The sequence below is a fragment of the Manacus candei genome, unplaced genomic scaffold (genome assembly GCF_025592945.1).
Source record: "Manacus candei isolate 608988 ecotype Guabito, Panama unplaced genomic scaffold, ASM2559294v1 h1tg000014l, whole genome shotgun sequence".
In the NCBI taxonomy this organism is placed as follows: Eukaryota; Metazoa; Chordata; class Aves; order Passeriformes; family Pipridae; genus Manacus; species Manacus candei.
Window position 1 is genome coordinate 33,212,048 of NW_026138062.1, and position 12,151 is coordinate 33,224,198.

The window sequence follows — 12,151 nt, forward strand, 5'->3', positions numbered from 1 at the left end:
TACTGTAGTAAGTGGTTCCTCTTGTTTCAGCTAGTGAGGCTGTGCTGAGACAGCATGCGGGGGCTTGGGGTATTCATGTGCTGAGGCCTGCCTCTCCTCATCTCAGAACATCTTGAGCTCCCATGCCAAGTCCTGAGCAACAGTCACACGTGTGCTGTGTCATCGTTAGCACTCTTGAGATGTGCGTGTTCTGCTGTGTTACTTGTTTTTCTTCTCTCTCACCTTCTTCTCCTACAGCTGTTATGGCCTTTCTTTTTGACTTGAAAGATCTTGTGGACCTCATGTCCATCGGGACCCTCCTGGCTTACTCCTTGGTAGCAACCTGTGTGTTAGTACTGAGGTAAGAACGTAGAAACCGCCTTTCTTGTCACACTGGCAGAAATCCACAGTGATCAGATGCCTTCATAGTTTCTATAGGCCTAGTGAAACTATGAGCATCTCCAGCTATAAGCATATGAAGAGCTTGTTTCTCTGAGCTCATGGGAGACTGTATTAGTTGTGTCTACAGTGGGGTCCTCTGAACTTGGTTAACCCCTGGTCCATGCCACTCCTGCTGCGGTCAACTCTAAATGCCCTGGGAGATATGCCAATGGATAGCGATGAGAGATGTGTGGTCCTCGTCACCGCTCTTATTCTCACTGGGGATACACTTTCAGGTTGTCTTATTTTTGAAAGGGGGTTCAAGGTAAAGTCTAACAGCAGCAGGAGCAAAAAAGCTGAACATGTGTTTACAGGATCACTGCCTCTGTGTCTTTTAGAAGTGCTGAGCTCCCATAGCTTCCCAAACCTAAGCTGAAAATTGAGTGTCTTCAGTGCTTGGCACCTCACAGATGACAGCACTCTACCAATGAAAACTGTACTATGAAGATCATGTTACTGAAAAATACCTTTGTGTGTTCAATGACTTATTCAGAGTCAGATAGAGGCTTTCTACAAGCTCACAGCAAATGCACTGAACTAAGAAGAGTCTTGCAGCAGGTGAAGGGCCAGTGCTGTACTGTAGTATCATTGCTTTGTGTTTGTGCTCTCCTCCCTGCCCCTTAAAAACCCTCGCCAATTTTCCTTGCCCTTGTTACTTTTCCTGATTTCCGAGCCCAGTCTTTTCCTCAGAGCTAGAAATGGCTTTTTAATTTGTTTTTGCCAGTTGCTGTACCTATTGCATGACATTTCCCCCATCATGGATTGGCAGAGCTGACAGCCTATCTTGTAGTGGCTCAGGCAGCTGATTTGTCTGCCCTGTTGACTGCCTAATGATGTAGCAGGTGAATTGTTTTCAAAGCTATAAGATCCTGGTACTGTTTTCTTACTGTGATTGGACCCAAGGATTTCACTGCATTTCTCAATTTGCAGTGTTTCCCAAATGTCCTTGTTGTACACATGTCCCCATGGGAGCAGTTTTAAGGTCTTTCAAAATGACCCAATCCTTTAGTCAGAATTTTAGGTGAGTCACAGACAAAACATTCTGTAACAGAGAGCCGAGGCTGGAGTGGTTTTTCTTTATGGATCCACACGGTTGTGTGTCACAGCCCTTTTGAATGTGCTGTTCACACAGGCAACAACCATCTCTTCCTTCCCTGTGTGGCAGCAGACAAGGTAGCAGAAGAGACTGGGATAGAGGAGTATGAGGCACCAGGAATGTCTCTGCTGGGTGTGATATCTGCTGAACTGTTAGCTCAACCACCTCCTTTCCAAAAGGCAAGAGCTGAACTGCCACTGATAACACAACAGCCTGGTTATGACTATCTGTCTGTCCCTCTGCCGCTTCCTTCTCCAGTCCTATCAACTCATCATGTTTTGGTGACAAGGATGACAGTGTTTATGAAAGAGCACTGTATGCTTTAAAACACTTGACCTTACAACCAAGCTGTAGGTGATAAGAGCTGACCATATTTGCTTACATTATTATGATGTTAGTCATCAAATATCCCTCTGAAACAGAAGGGTGTAGACGTTATGTGGGCCTGTTCTGGTGCTGTAGTGATCTGGGGAGCAGCCATGACTATACATGTGGCTTTTAAATGAACGGTACCCTGTGCCAAACTGATTGGCTCTTTGTGTCATTTCTTTTTTCCTAGATACCAGCCAGAGCAGCCTAATTTGGCATACCAAATGGCTAGGTCAACAGAGGAGACAGATAACAATGAGTCTGTGAGCACCAGTGAGTCACAGACTGGATTTTTGCCAGAGGAAGAGAAGTGCTCCTTCAAAGCTATACTGTTTCCCCCAAATTTGGACCCTTCCAAATTATCTGGCTCAGTGGTGAACATCTCAACCTTCATCATTGGTAAGCATTGGGCATTGTGTCTCTGGAGCACAGAGCTGGTAGGTCTTTGTACTCACCGTGGTGGGAAAACTCACATCCTTGCTGTGATTGTCATGAGCTCTTGTAATGGCCAAAATAACTGAAGATCTGCAGATTAAATTTCTGACTTGAAGAGAAATGCATAGATGGGGTGTGGGGGGGTGTATAGGGGGAAAGACATATCTGTTATGGTTAGTTTTTTAATGAGTTGCTGTTTTGTTTGCTGACCTTTCAGATTCTGCTTGTGGCTTGTTGTTGGTTTTCTCCTGTATCTAAAAAAAAAAAATCAGTAACCTTTGGTGTCTGTTCACAGGTTTCTTTATTGTGTGCAGCTGTATCCTGAATGCCCTTATAACAAATATTGCAATATATGTATGGATTATTGCTGTCATCCTTGTTCTCATTGTCAGCTGCATTATATGGAAACAACCTGAAAGCAAAACTAAACTCTCCTTTAAGGTGAGTGTCCTGGGACGTGTAGCTAAAAAAGAGCTGTTTTGGGAGGTGCTTGGAGGAGGAAGTGCATGTTGACCTGTATCAGAAGGGTGGACCTGGCCAAATATAAGCATGATGTGAACTTTTCTATCCAGGAGAAGCTGGAAGGGCAGACCCTGCTGCAGAGGTGTGGCTGGAAGGGAAGGGCAGACTCTGCTTTCGAAAGCAGATGGTTATAAGATAGGGTAGAGTCAGAGACTGGGGGAAAGGGGATAGTTGTGAAGGGCCACATCAGATCGTGGATACAGAAGGAGAAAGAACCCAAGAAGCAAACTTGTGTGTGAGGATCAGAGGGGTACTCACTAAAAGGCTCTAAGAAAGTGAACTTTCATGTTCTCCTTAGTCCCCATGGAGGCTAAGGGATGACCATTCTCTCTTTAACTGCCTTAAGTGTGAGAAACTGTTGTTTTCCTGCCCTGTCCAAGTACACCATCTTTTCAATATTAAACAAACACTGGGATGTTTTTTTCCCCCCAGTATAATCCTGCAAGTCACGTTTTATTGTATTGATTTCAGGCTAGTTCCCCAATTTATTAAATTAATTTTGGATTCTAATTCCATCCTCTAAACTGCTTTCATTGTGACTGCTTTTCAGATACAGTTTTTCAGTAAATTCACTGGTTTTAATAACTTAATCCAGCTAGAGTTTTCCAAGGTAGTGTTTCCAGCTCATTTTGAGTATTATGGTCCCAGAGGTAGAAACAGAAATGTCCAGGAGCAGAAAACTCAGGAACTCTCATCTAGGCTGTATTTTCTAAACTTGCTTCTGAGGAGGTCTCTTCACCTTTCACTGAAGGTATTTTACCTCCTTTTTTTCCCCTCAGCCGCTACCCTGTCCAAGAAAAAAGAAAATTAGACCTATCACTGCTAAATCTGTAATCATAGAATCATTTAGGTTGGAAAACAACTTTAAGTTCATCAGGTCCAACCATTAACCCAGCACTGCCAAGTCCACCACTAAACCGTGTCCTTCAGTGCCACATCTGCATGTCTTTTAAATACCTCCAGGGGTGGTGATTCCATCACTTCCCTGGGTAGCCTGTTCTAATGCCTGACAACCTTGTTACTTATCTCCTTGTTGTTCTTTAGACATTCACAACCAAACTGTGATTTTTCTCCTAAGTCACTCTGGAAATCCAAGGCTGACCTGTTTGTTCCCCAGTTGTTTTTCTGTATTCTTTAATAGGTAGTTTTTCTCCCTTCTCCAGTTATTAGACACCTTAAAATTCTACCAAGAGCTCTCAGAGATGCTTATTAATAGTTCAGAGATCACTTCTGCAATATCTGGATACATAACTCACCCACCTAGGGAAATTTTATTTGTCCCTACTGACTTGACAAAGCCAAATTTAGAAAAATATTCTTCTTTTCTTTTCTAATCTGTGTGCCTATCTCCTTTCTCTAGTGATGTGAGCAGCTGCTTACTGTGAGTTCTTTTTTTTGGCAATGCTTAGATCAAGAAAGGCCCACAACATTTCAGCCTGTTTCTTTTTATAAATCTTCTTTTCCCTTAGGAGCAAAGTTCACTGTCCTATTAGTTCCACCATATTCACAAAGCTTTCTGTTGTTATAATTTGTCTTGTTTGATTTTATCTTTACATGCCAGTGCTATTTTTTTATATTCTTATTTGGCATTTTGGCTTTACTGTCTTATTCTTCTTTGACTCTCAGACCACTAAGGCATTCTTGGCACAGCTGCAGTCATCTCTTGCAATATTTGCTGGTTTTCTTCTGCTTCAGGATAATTTTCTCTCTATTGCTATAATTACCTTGGTATCTGTTGAATGAAGTTCCTTAGATCCCTCCTCTGACATTCCCCTTACCTTTCTCTCTTACTCTTCAATAGGTGTCTCTCCTTGGTTATTCCTCTTCTCTCCTTCACCCCACAAAATTCACCTCCTTGCTAAAATTCACCTCTTGCCTCCTTACAGACCACAAAACAAGCTTCTTAGAACAGATGAACAGCATTGTTTACATCCTGCTCCCATAGTGGACTGATGTCCTCCTTTTGGGTTTAACCTTGCTTTTTCTCAGATCTGACAGCTGAAGTTTTGGTAACAACCATCACTTCCCATTTACAAGGAATGTGATGTTCTTTCCTGCCCACTGTTCCATCCCTGTGGATGTAACGTATCCCTTATTCTTTTTCAGGTACCTCTTTTGCCCTTTCTTCCTGTTGTGAGTATTTTTGTGAATGTTTACCTCATGATGCAGCTAGACGTAGGCACATGGATACGGTTTGCAGTCTGGATGCTCCTAGGTGAGTTAGAGAGTAAAAAATGCTGTGTTCAAAGTTACTAGGTTTTGTTAACCAGAAATTTATTGTAGCATTCCAGAAATTTATTGTAGCATTCCAGGGAGGGATTCTGCGTTCTGATCATCCCTGGGCAACCCTGGTGACTTCACTGAAGCCATTTAGGCAGTCTCAAGCTTTGTTTCAAATTCAAGGGTCTTAAAGCCTTTGTGAGGACAGCATAACAAGCCATGAACCATCTTATGGGTCTTGTTGCCGACAAGAAACCATAGAGCGTTTTTTGACTGGCCTTGAGTTGCTGTCCATGTGGTGGGGCTTATGGTTTTGGAGCTGAAGAAGCTGAGCTGCATCCCAAGATGTTCCCAGTAGCCATGTGGACAAGGCTGAATTGCCTGAAATGCTCAAATGAGCACCCCATTTGGGGCTGGGATAGATTGACTTTTAAAGACTAGTGCCTGTGGGCTTTTTTTTCCCTAAGGATGGTAGTGGCTGTCCACGAGAAGCTAACGATCAGGGTGGCTGGGCTTACACTGGTGTAACTTGTGTCAGTGGGCGTGAGTAGGGTTTTCTGTTTCCTTACAGAGCTAATGGTAACCTCTCCCCTTGGCTTCCACAGGCTTTATCATCTACTTTGCCTATGGAATACGGCATAGTGTGGAAGCCACCTACGCGGCGTCAGCAGATGTGGAGAGAAACACAGACGCTGGCTCAGACAGCTGTAAATGACTGTGTTTGGCTTACAGGCAACTGGTAGCTGCAGTGAAAGAAGCTTTGTGGTGGGGATCCTGAATCAGATTGCACCTGATCAATCAGTAATGCAGGAATAAGAAAGCCTAATGCAGGCCTCCCCAACCCTTTTGCTGCAGCTTGCGGTTTGTTTAGTAGCACAGTTAAAAGGGATCACAAGGAAAAAAGACACAACTCTGGAATACTCCTGGCAGCACTGTCAGCTCACCTGGGGCTATGTGCTTCCCTCTCTCCCTCTCCTGTTTTGTTTTTTTCCTCAGTATGTAGAAAGAGAACTGCTTCTGTGTGCCAGTTAACCTTAAATGCTGCTATGAAACCAAGCCTCACAAAGGTCTTTCTCAGTAGCCCTGAGAATTACCTCCCCACAGATACTCTACCTGATTATACATGGAGCAGATTTTGCAGTGCTACTGTCAAGTGTAGACCAGATCCATCCTTCACCCTATGTGACCTGTACCCCACGTGTACGCACAAAAAAAGGCTCTCGCCAAACAACAGATTTCACTGGGTTAAGAAAGCACCTGCAAGATTTTAATTCTTTAAATTATTAGGTCTCATAGTTTTTGTTGTATTTAACTTGTTTTTTTAACTACGTACTCATGCTTTAAAGCACATTTCCTCTGCTGTGAAATGTTGGGAAGGTTTGTGGTTGCTGTTTGTCAGGTGAATGGTCGCTTGCCAGCACACAGGGAACGCCTGTATATATTGCTGCTGCCTGTACACTCCACAGAGGGATTGCCAGGTTTAGTGAGGGAACTGTGCGGTGCAAGTACTTGAAAGGCTTGAAAAGAATGGGTGCCTCTAAAGAGACGTCCTACCTCTTTGCCTTGGAAATCACCAGTGTGGCTGCAGTGGTGGGGCGGCTGGCAGAGGTGAGTCCAGCTCTGACAGCAAGTGGAGTCCTATTTTCCTCTCCCTGCATCAGTTCTGTGTCCTGGCCAAGTGGCACTAGCAAAGGATTTGGCTGTGATACTTCCATTTGGTGTTGGTGAGTGGAACACATTTCTGCCTTGGAAAGGGAGGCACAGAAGAATCCTCAGGGTCATGAAGTTCATTCATGAGGAGTAGTGGTGTCTGCCCCCTGCCCAGGGGAGGCTGTGGGGAAGTGCAAGGGCTTCTCAAGTCCCAGCAGAGCATGCAGCCCAGAAAACACCACTAAGCTCTAGGGTCTGACTTGCTGAGGGGAACTTTCCCTTTGGGGCTGGAGATCATTTCCAGAGCCTGGCTGTGAAAGGTTGGAAATTTGGAGTTGAGACCAGGGGCTGTGTTTGGTTGGCAATGCCTTGGTTTTGCTGCAAGATGATGTTTGTTTTTTTAAATTCTCTCTATTAGCTTTCCCCAGCCAAATTCATCCACTACCCTAAAAAAGGCTTGTTAAAGCATCATGAAGGTGGGCCATGCCCATGTAATGCCACTCATTTAAATTCATGCTTCAACTTGTACTGAAAAACAAATCATAGAATCATGGAATGGTTTGGGTTGGAAGGGACCTTTTGAAGATCATCTAGTCTAGCCTCCCTTCCATGGGTAAGGACATCTTTCACTCGATGAGATTGCTCAAAACCCAGACCTCAAATGCTTCCAGGGATGGAGCATCCCAAACAAATACTGCGGAAACCCCCTTTCCTGACTGAGTGGATGCTTTCCTAGGTGTCCTCCATACTACTGTCTCTGAACACTGGACAATCTTTAATCTATTTGTCAGCATGGCTCTTGCTGATGAAGCGACAGGCTCTTGTCCCCATCATTCAGTTGGAGAACTGAAGAACGGACCCCTGCGTGACTTGCACAGGGTCTCACCAGGCATCTGGTGCAGCAGAAAGGAGAATCAGACAATTTCCTGGGTTACGTGGCCGGACTGTGGACCATCTCTCACATGTTTCCAAGAAAGACTTTGTAGCCTTTCTGCCCACTGAAGAGTTTTAATCTTGACTTCTTTCTAGTGCGCTGGGAGGCTCTTCTTGGCAGGATTGGAATTTGAGGGAGCGAAGGCAATGTGTTCATTGCTTCCCAGGTGCACTTCAGGGTGTGTTTTGAGTGCAGTTTCCCCCCAAAAATGAAGTCGAGGTCTGCTCCAGTCAGTGGGTCTTGACCATCTGCCAAGCCTTTGCACCTTATGCATATACAAAGTCTTACTCAAGCAGGGGGAGATGAATATAGAAATTAGAAGCCACTACGTTGAAATCTATTTTGTTTAAACACAGGCAAGGTCAACACACTCCACAGCCTCCCAAAAGACACTGAAGATGTGGTGAGAGGCAAGAAGATGAAAACTCAGAGGGGAGCAAAGTTTCCTATTGTACTAAAAATGTAAGGATGTTTTTCTCTACCTGGGTACCAACTCCTGAGCAATTATAGCATTAAGCAATGACCATTTAGGGGTGAATTCTGACTGGAAGTGTGTTTCCAAAGAAAATTATTTTAACATATACAGATTTCTTGCTGTATGTAAAATTTTTTTATATAGGTGTTAACTTATTTGTGTTGTCTGCTTAGAGATGTGTTCTGGTTTTTATATTCCATTACTTTGTTACAGCTTTTGTGACATATAATAGCAACATGTAGAAGAAGAGGAAGTCCTGATGGGGGCCATTTTTCTTCAGTCGCTTTTTCTCTGAGAAGGTTCATAGGAAAACCATTCTGTGTCAACAGATTTGATATTTAAATGTGCCCTTATGTGTACCAGCCCCAGAGCCACATGCCATAAATTTGCTGGTAGAGGTGAGGGTCTTTAGCTCTGTCTCCCGCTGCTCCATCATGACTTCTTCAACCCATCAGTTCCCTGGTGGTAAGTGCTGCTGTTGCTACTCACCAGATACAAGGAGGTGGAGGGAATCTGCAGCCCTGCACAGTGACAGGGAAGTGCAGGTGTCTCCCTGTCTCTCTGTGTACCTGCTTCTCCTGTGTCCAGCTGGACGTGGGGACCTCCTGGCCTCCTCTTCACATGTTTTGACCCAGGGAGTGGACTGGACTGGTGAGGAGGTGATGAGTTTGACACAGCTGCATACTTCTGCCTCATCCTCTCCTGCCTGCATCTACCCCTTGCTTGTCCATTTTTTTAAGCTAAAAGGCAAGTCTGACTGCCTCTTTCCAGGACAATGTCAAGGACTTCGCTGAATAGTCAGTTTTTTAGTATTTTATGGGGTTTTACCATTTTCTGCCTCCCTGTTGATGTGTGCACGTAACATAGATCAAGCGAAGTATCTTTGGAGTCATGCAACTGTTGCTATAACCTTGCTGTTGTGGATGATACACTTTCATTCATTTGAGCTTTCCTCTGTGAATAGTTTAATCATAATTTTATGATGCAAATATTTTGTGGAGCATTTTGTTGCATGAAGAGTTGGGAACGGAGAAGCAATGCCTTTGCTCGGCACAAAAATAGATCCTGGCATGCTTGATATTTAGGGGCAGGCTCTGGCCCAAAAGAGTGACCTTATTTCAGCGTATTTAGTTGCTCCCAGTCTGCTCACTTGAAGTTTCCTTCTGGGAAAGCTGTTGGAAGGGTCCTACTGACTGCTGGTGCATGGTGGGCAGAGGTTGGCAGCACTGAGGCTGCAACTCGCAGTTATATAGCAAGTCTGAGTATGTAGCCAGCCAGCCCTTCTCAATGGAAAATTACTGTCAAAACAGTTTTCCTTCCCCCCCCTCAAACAAAGAAATTTTTTTGGTTCAGAAATGACTAGCTTTTGATTATTTGCTTACTATTTTCATTCTTTTGTCACTGAAAGTCATTACTGACTGGTTTTCGACTTCACTTTACCCTTTTCTCATCCCTCAGGGTGGAGTTTGATGCTTCTCTGGGTAGAGAGTGCTTGTGCTGGGAGTTGAACAGCTCTGCTGCATGAGAGGGTATGGGGCAGCCCCCATCCCCTATACTGTTTGGCCATCGTGGGGGCTGGGGTGTGCTGCAAACAGACTGCTCCTGGTTCAGAGCCATATGTGCTTGGTCACAGCAGGGGAGAGGGGGCTGAAAGGAAACACACTGGTGGAACTGCTGCTGGTGCTTACACCACATGCTGCTGTTTACTGCCGGGGTTTTAGAAGGGTAAAGTTTTAGCTGGCAGTGCCTGCCATAGATGCTCTTACTCTTCATCCATCCCACAAAAACAAGCTCCTATTCCTGGTGTACAGAGAGTGCCTGTCACTGCCTGTTGCCTCCGTTCCTACTTACTCAGAGACCAGAAAGTGATATGATACAATATTATGTTTATATTTGTAAAGTCTGCTTCTTTAGTGATTGCATTTTATATACTAATGAATTCCAGTGAAAATTCTTAAATCCACCCCTAAGGAAAGCCATATACAAGTAAACATTGCTATCATCTGCCCAAATGAAGGAAGAGCGACAGGCAGGTCTGGCAGGCGTGAAGGGCTAGCATTAACAGGGAGGAGCAGGAATGAGGCTGGTTTTCATGCAGCAGGCTCCCCTGAAATCCCTTCCCTATGTGCATCTCAACACTCCCCTTTCGAAGCAAACCTCTTCCCTATGGCAGAAAAAGCATCTCTTCCTAAAGCCTTGGATAACCTTGCGATGTCTGCTGGGATTGACTTTCCAAGCAGGTCTTATTTCTTCCTTCTCCTTATGAAAAAATTGCACTTGTTCAAGGCTAAATCTATACATACACAGTGAACTGATGCTTTCTCCTCACAGCCAACTCACCTTTCCACAGGGCTGCCAGCCTGATGTGGGATGCCAGCCTGCCTGCATCCCAAAAACAAGCTGAAGGCAAGGCTGCCTCGATGGTGTCATCAGTTGTGCTGCCTGTTACCACTCACCTCGTGGTTTATCATTCATTTCCCATTCCAGCAGCAATGCCTCTGCCATAACCCCCCTGGGCTGCCTTACGCTTCTACTTTACAGTTGCAGCTGAGGTCCCACTGGCAGTCTGACACCCAGCTGGAAAACAGATGATCCTGGAATGTCTCTGCTAGCAAGAGCCAGACCTCGATTTTTCTCAGGGTATTTGCTCTTGGCTCACACTGCAAAACATGGGGTTCAGCTGAGACCTGGCAGGCTCCAACCAGCAAGAAGCACCTTTTCATCCCAGTGCTGTGTGGGGCAGTGGTTCTGGCAAAGTGACTCATATTTTTGGGACAACAGTGGGAAGCAAAGGGTTCCCTTGCAGCACTTGTGTGTTCCAGCTGTGCTGGGTGCAAGGGGCAGGAGGAGCTGGTAAAGCAATTTTTCTGACCGAAGCCATGGAAGAGTGTATATTTTTATTTTTCAATTATTAAAATTATTAAGCAAAATGTAAATAATAAAATTTCCGTTGTCTGATGGTCTATTTTCCTAATGATTTTCTCAGAACTTTTTATGGGTGTGATAAGTAGTTTTAATGCTTGTTCAGTAATCAAATCTATTTTTTGTCTTCTTTATCTTTGTTTTGGTTTGATTTTTTTTTTTTACCTTTTTTACCAAGTTCATGTAGCAATTAAAGCCTTAAGTTTTAAAATGTGAACCTTGCCCCTAGAGCACAGCGCAGGTATGTGGCTACTTCTAATCCTGGCAACACTGTAAATACTTCTCCCCTCAGCAATGCTTTTGGAATTTGGAAATTCACTTGTAATTATCTGGTACAGCATTAAAACATATTTCTTAATATCCAAATAAATTATGCCTGTTGTTTGCCCTCATTTGCAAGCCTGCCTCTGTTTTCCACCTTGTTCCAATGTCTGCAGGAGAGCACTTGCTCAGGGAGCTGCTTGTGGTAACTCTACCCTGTCCTTTGGATTTGCTGAGACAGGTGGGACACTACGTAATTTGGGGAATTTTTTGCAGACTGGGTCTGTGCTCAGTGCTGAGCAGGTTGTTGCTGCTGACAGTGAGGTGACTCAGCCCCTGTCTTGTACTACCAGTTCAGATATTAGGTGGGACTTCAAGAACCTGCGAAGGTAACTTAAAATTGACCCAGGTGATATAAATTTTGCTCACATTGCAAAGTTTGGTTGCCTCAGGAAATTAGGACTGTGTAGTGAATGAAGAGTACTGCTCGTGGGATTTTCCAGGATAGGGCCTGCAGGACAACACAGAAACCACCAGGCAGGAGGAGGCTTGTCTGCTGCGTGCCTCTGCCTCCATCACTTGTGTCCTGTGGCAGATGAGCCAGTGGCCCCCAAACACTGCTTTGCTTCTTCCTTTAGTCCTGGTCCTTGCCACAGCTTCCTTTGTGCTAAGCAAGGCAGGGCAGGGGCCTGGTGAAAAATCTTTCAGGAGGATGTCATCAGGTACGTTTCTGAGGTGGGATGTGCCCTGGCCCCTTTTTAATCCTTGTGGCAAAGGCCAGGCAGTTCTGTGGCTCTCAGTGGGAGGGCAGGGTGAGGGCACAGGGTATGGGGTGTTGAAACTTAGT

At 44.6% G+C, this 12,151-nt stretch overlaps 1 protein-coding gene across 6 annotated transcripts in view; it reads left to right on the top strand.

The window, feature by feature from the left end:
• SLC7A1 (solute carrier family 7 member 1) overlaps positions 1-11,435 on the top strand; it is a 44,708-nt gene extending 33,273 nt beyond the window's left edge. For all 6 annotated transcript variants that reach the window (XM_051779039.1, XM_051779035.1, XM_051779036.1 and 3 more), the window contains 5 exons: positions 238-340; positions 2,076-2,284; positions 2,616-2,761; positions 4,949-5,057; positions 5,668-11,435. In XM_051779039.1, the coding sequence (XP_051634999.1) occupies positions 238-340; positions 2,076-2,284; positions 2,616-2,761; positions 4,949-5,057; positions 5,668-5,777 (677 nt within the window). In that variant the 3' untranslated portion in view covers positions 5,778-11,435. The remainder of the gene's footprint in view (positions 1-237; positions 341-2,075; positions 2,285-2,615; positions 2,762-4,948; positions 5,058-5,667) is intronic.
• Positions 11,436-12,151: the final 716 nt, after the last annotated feature.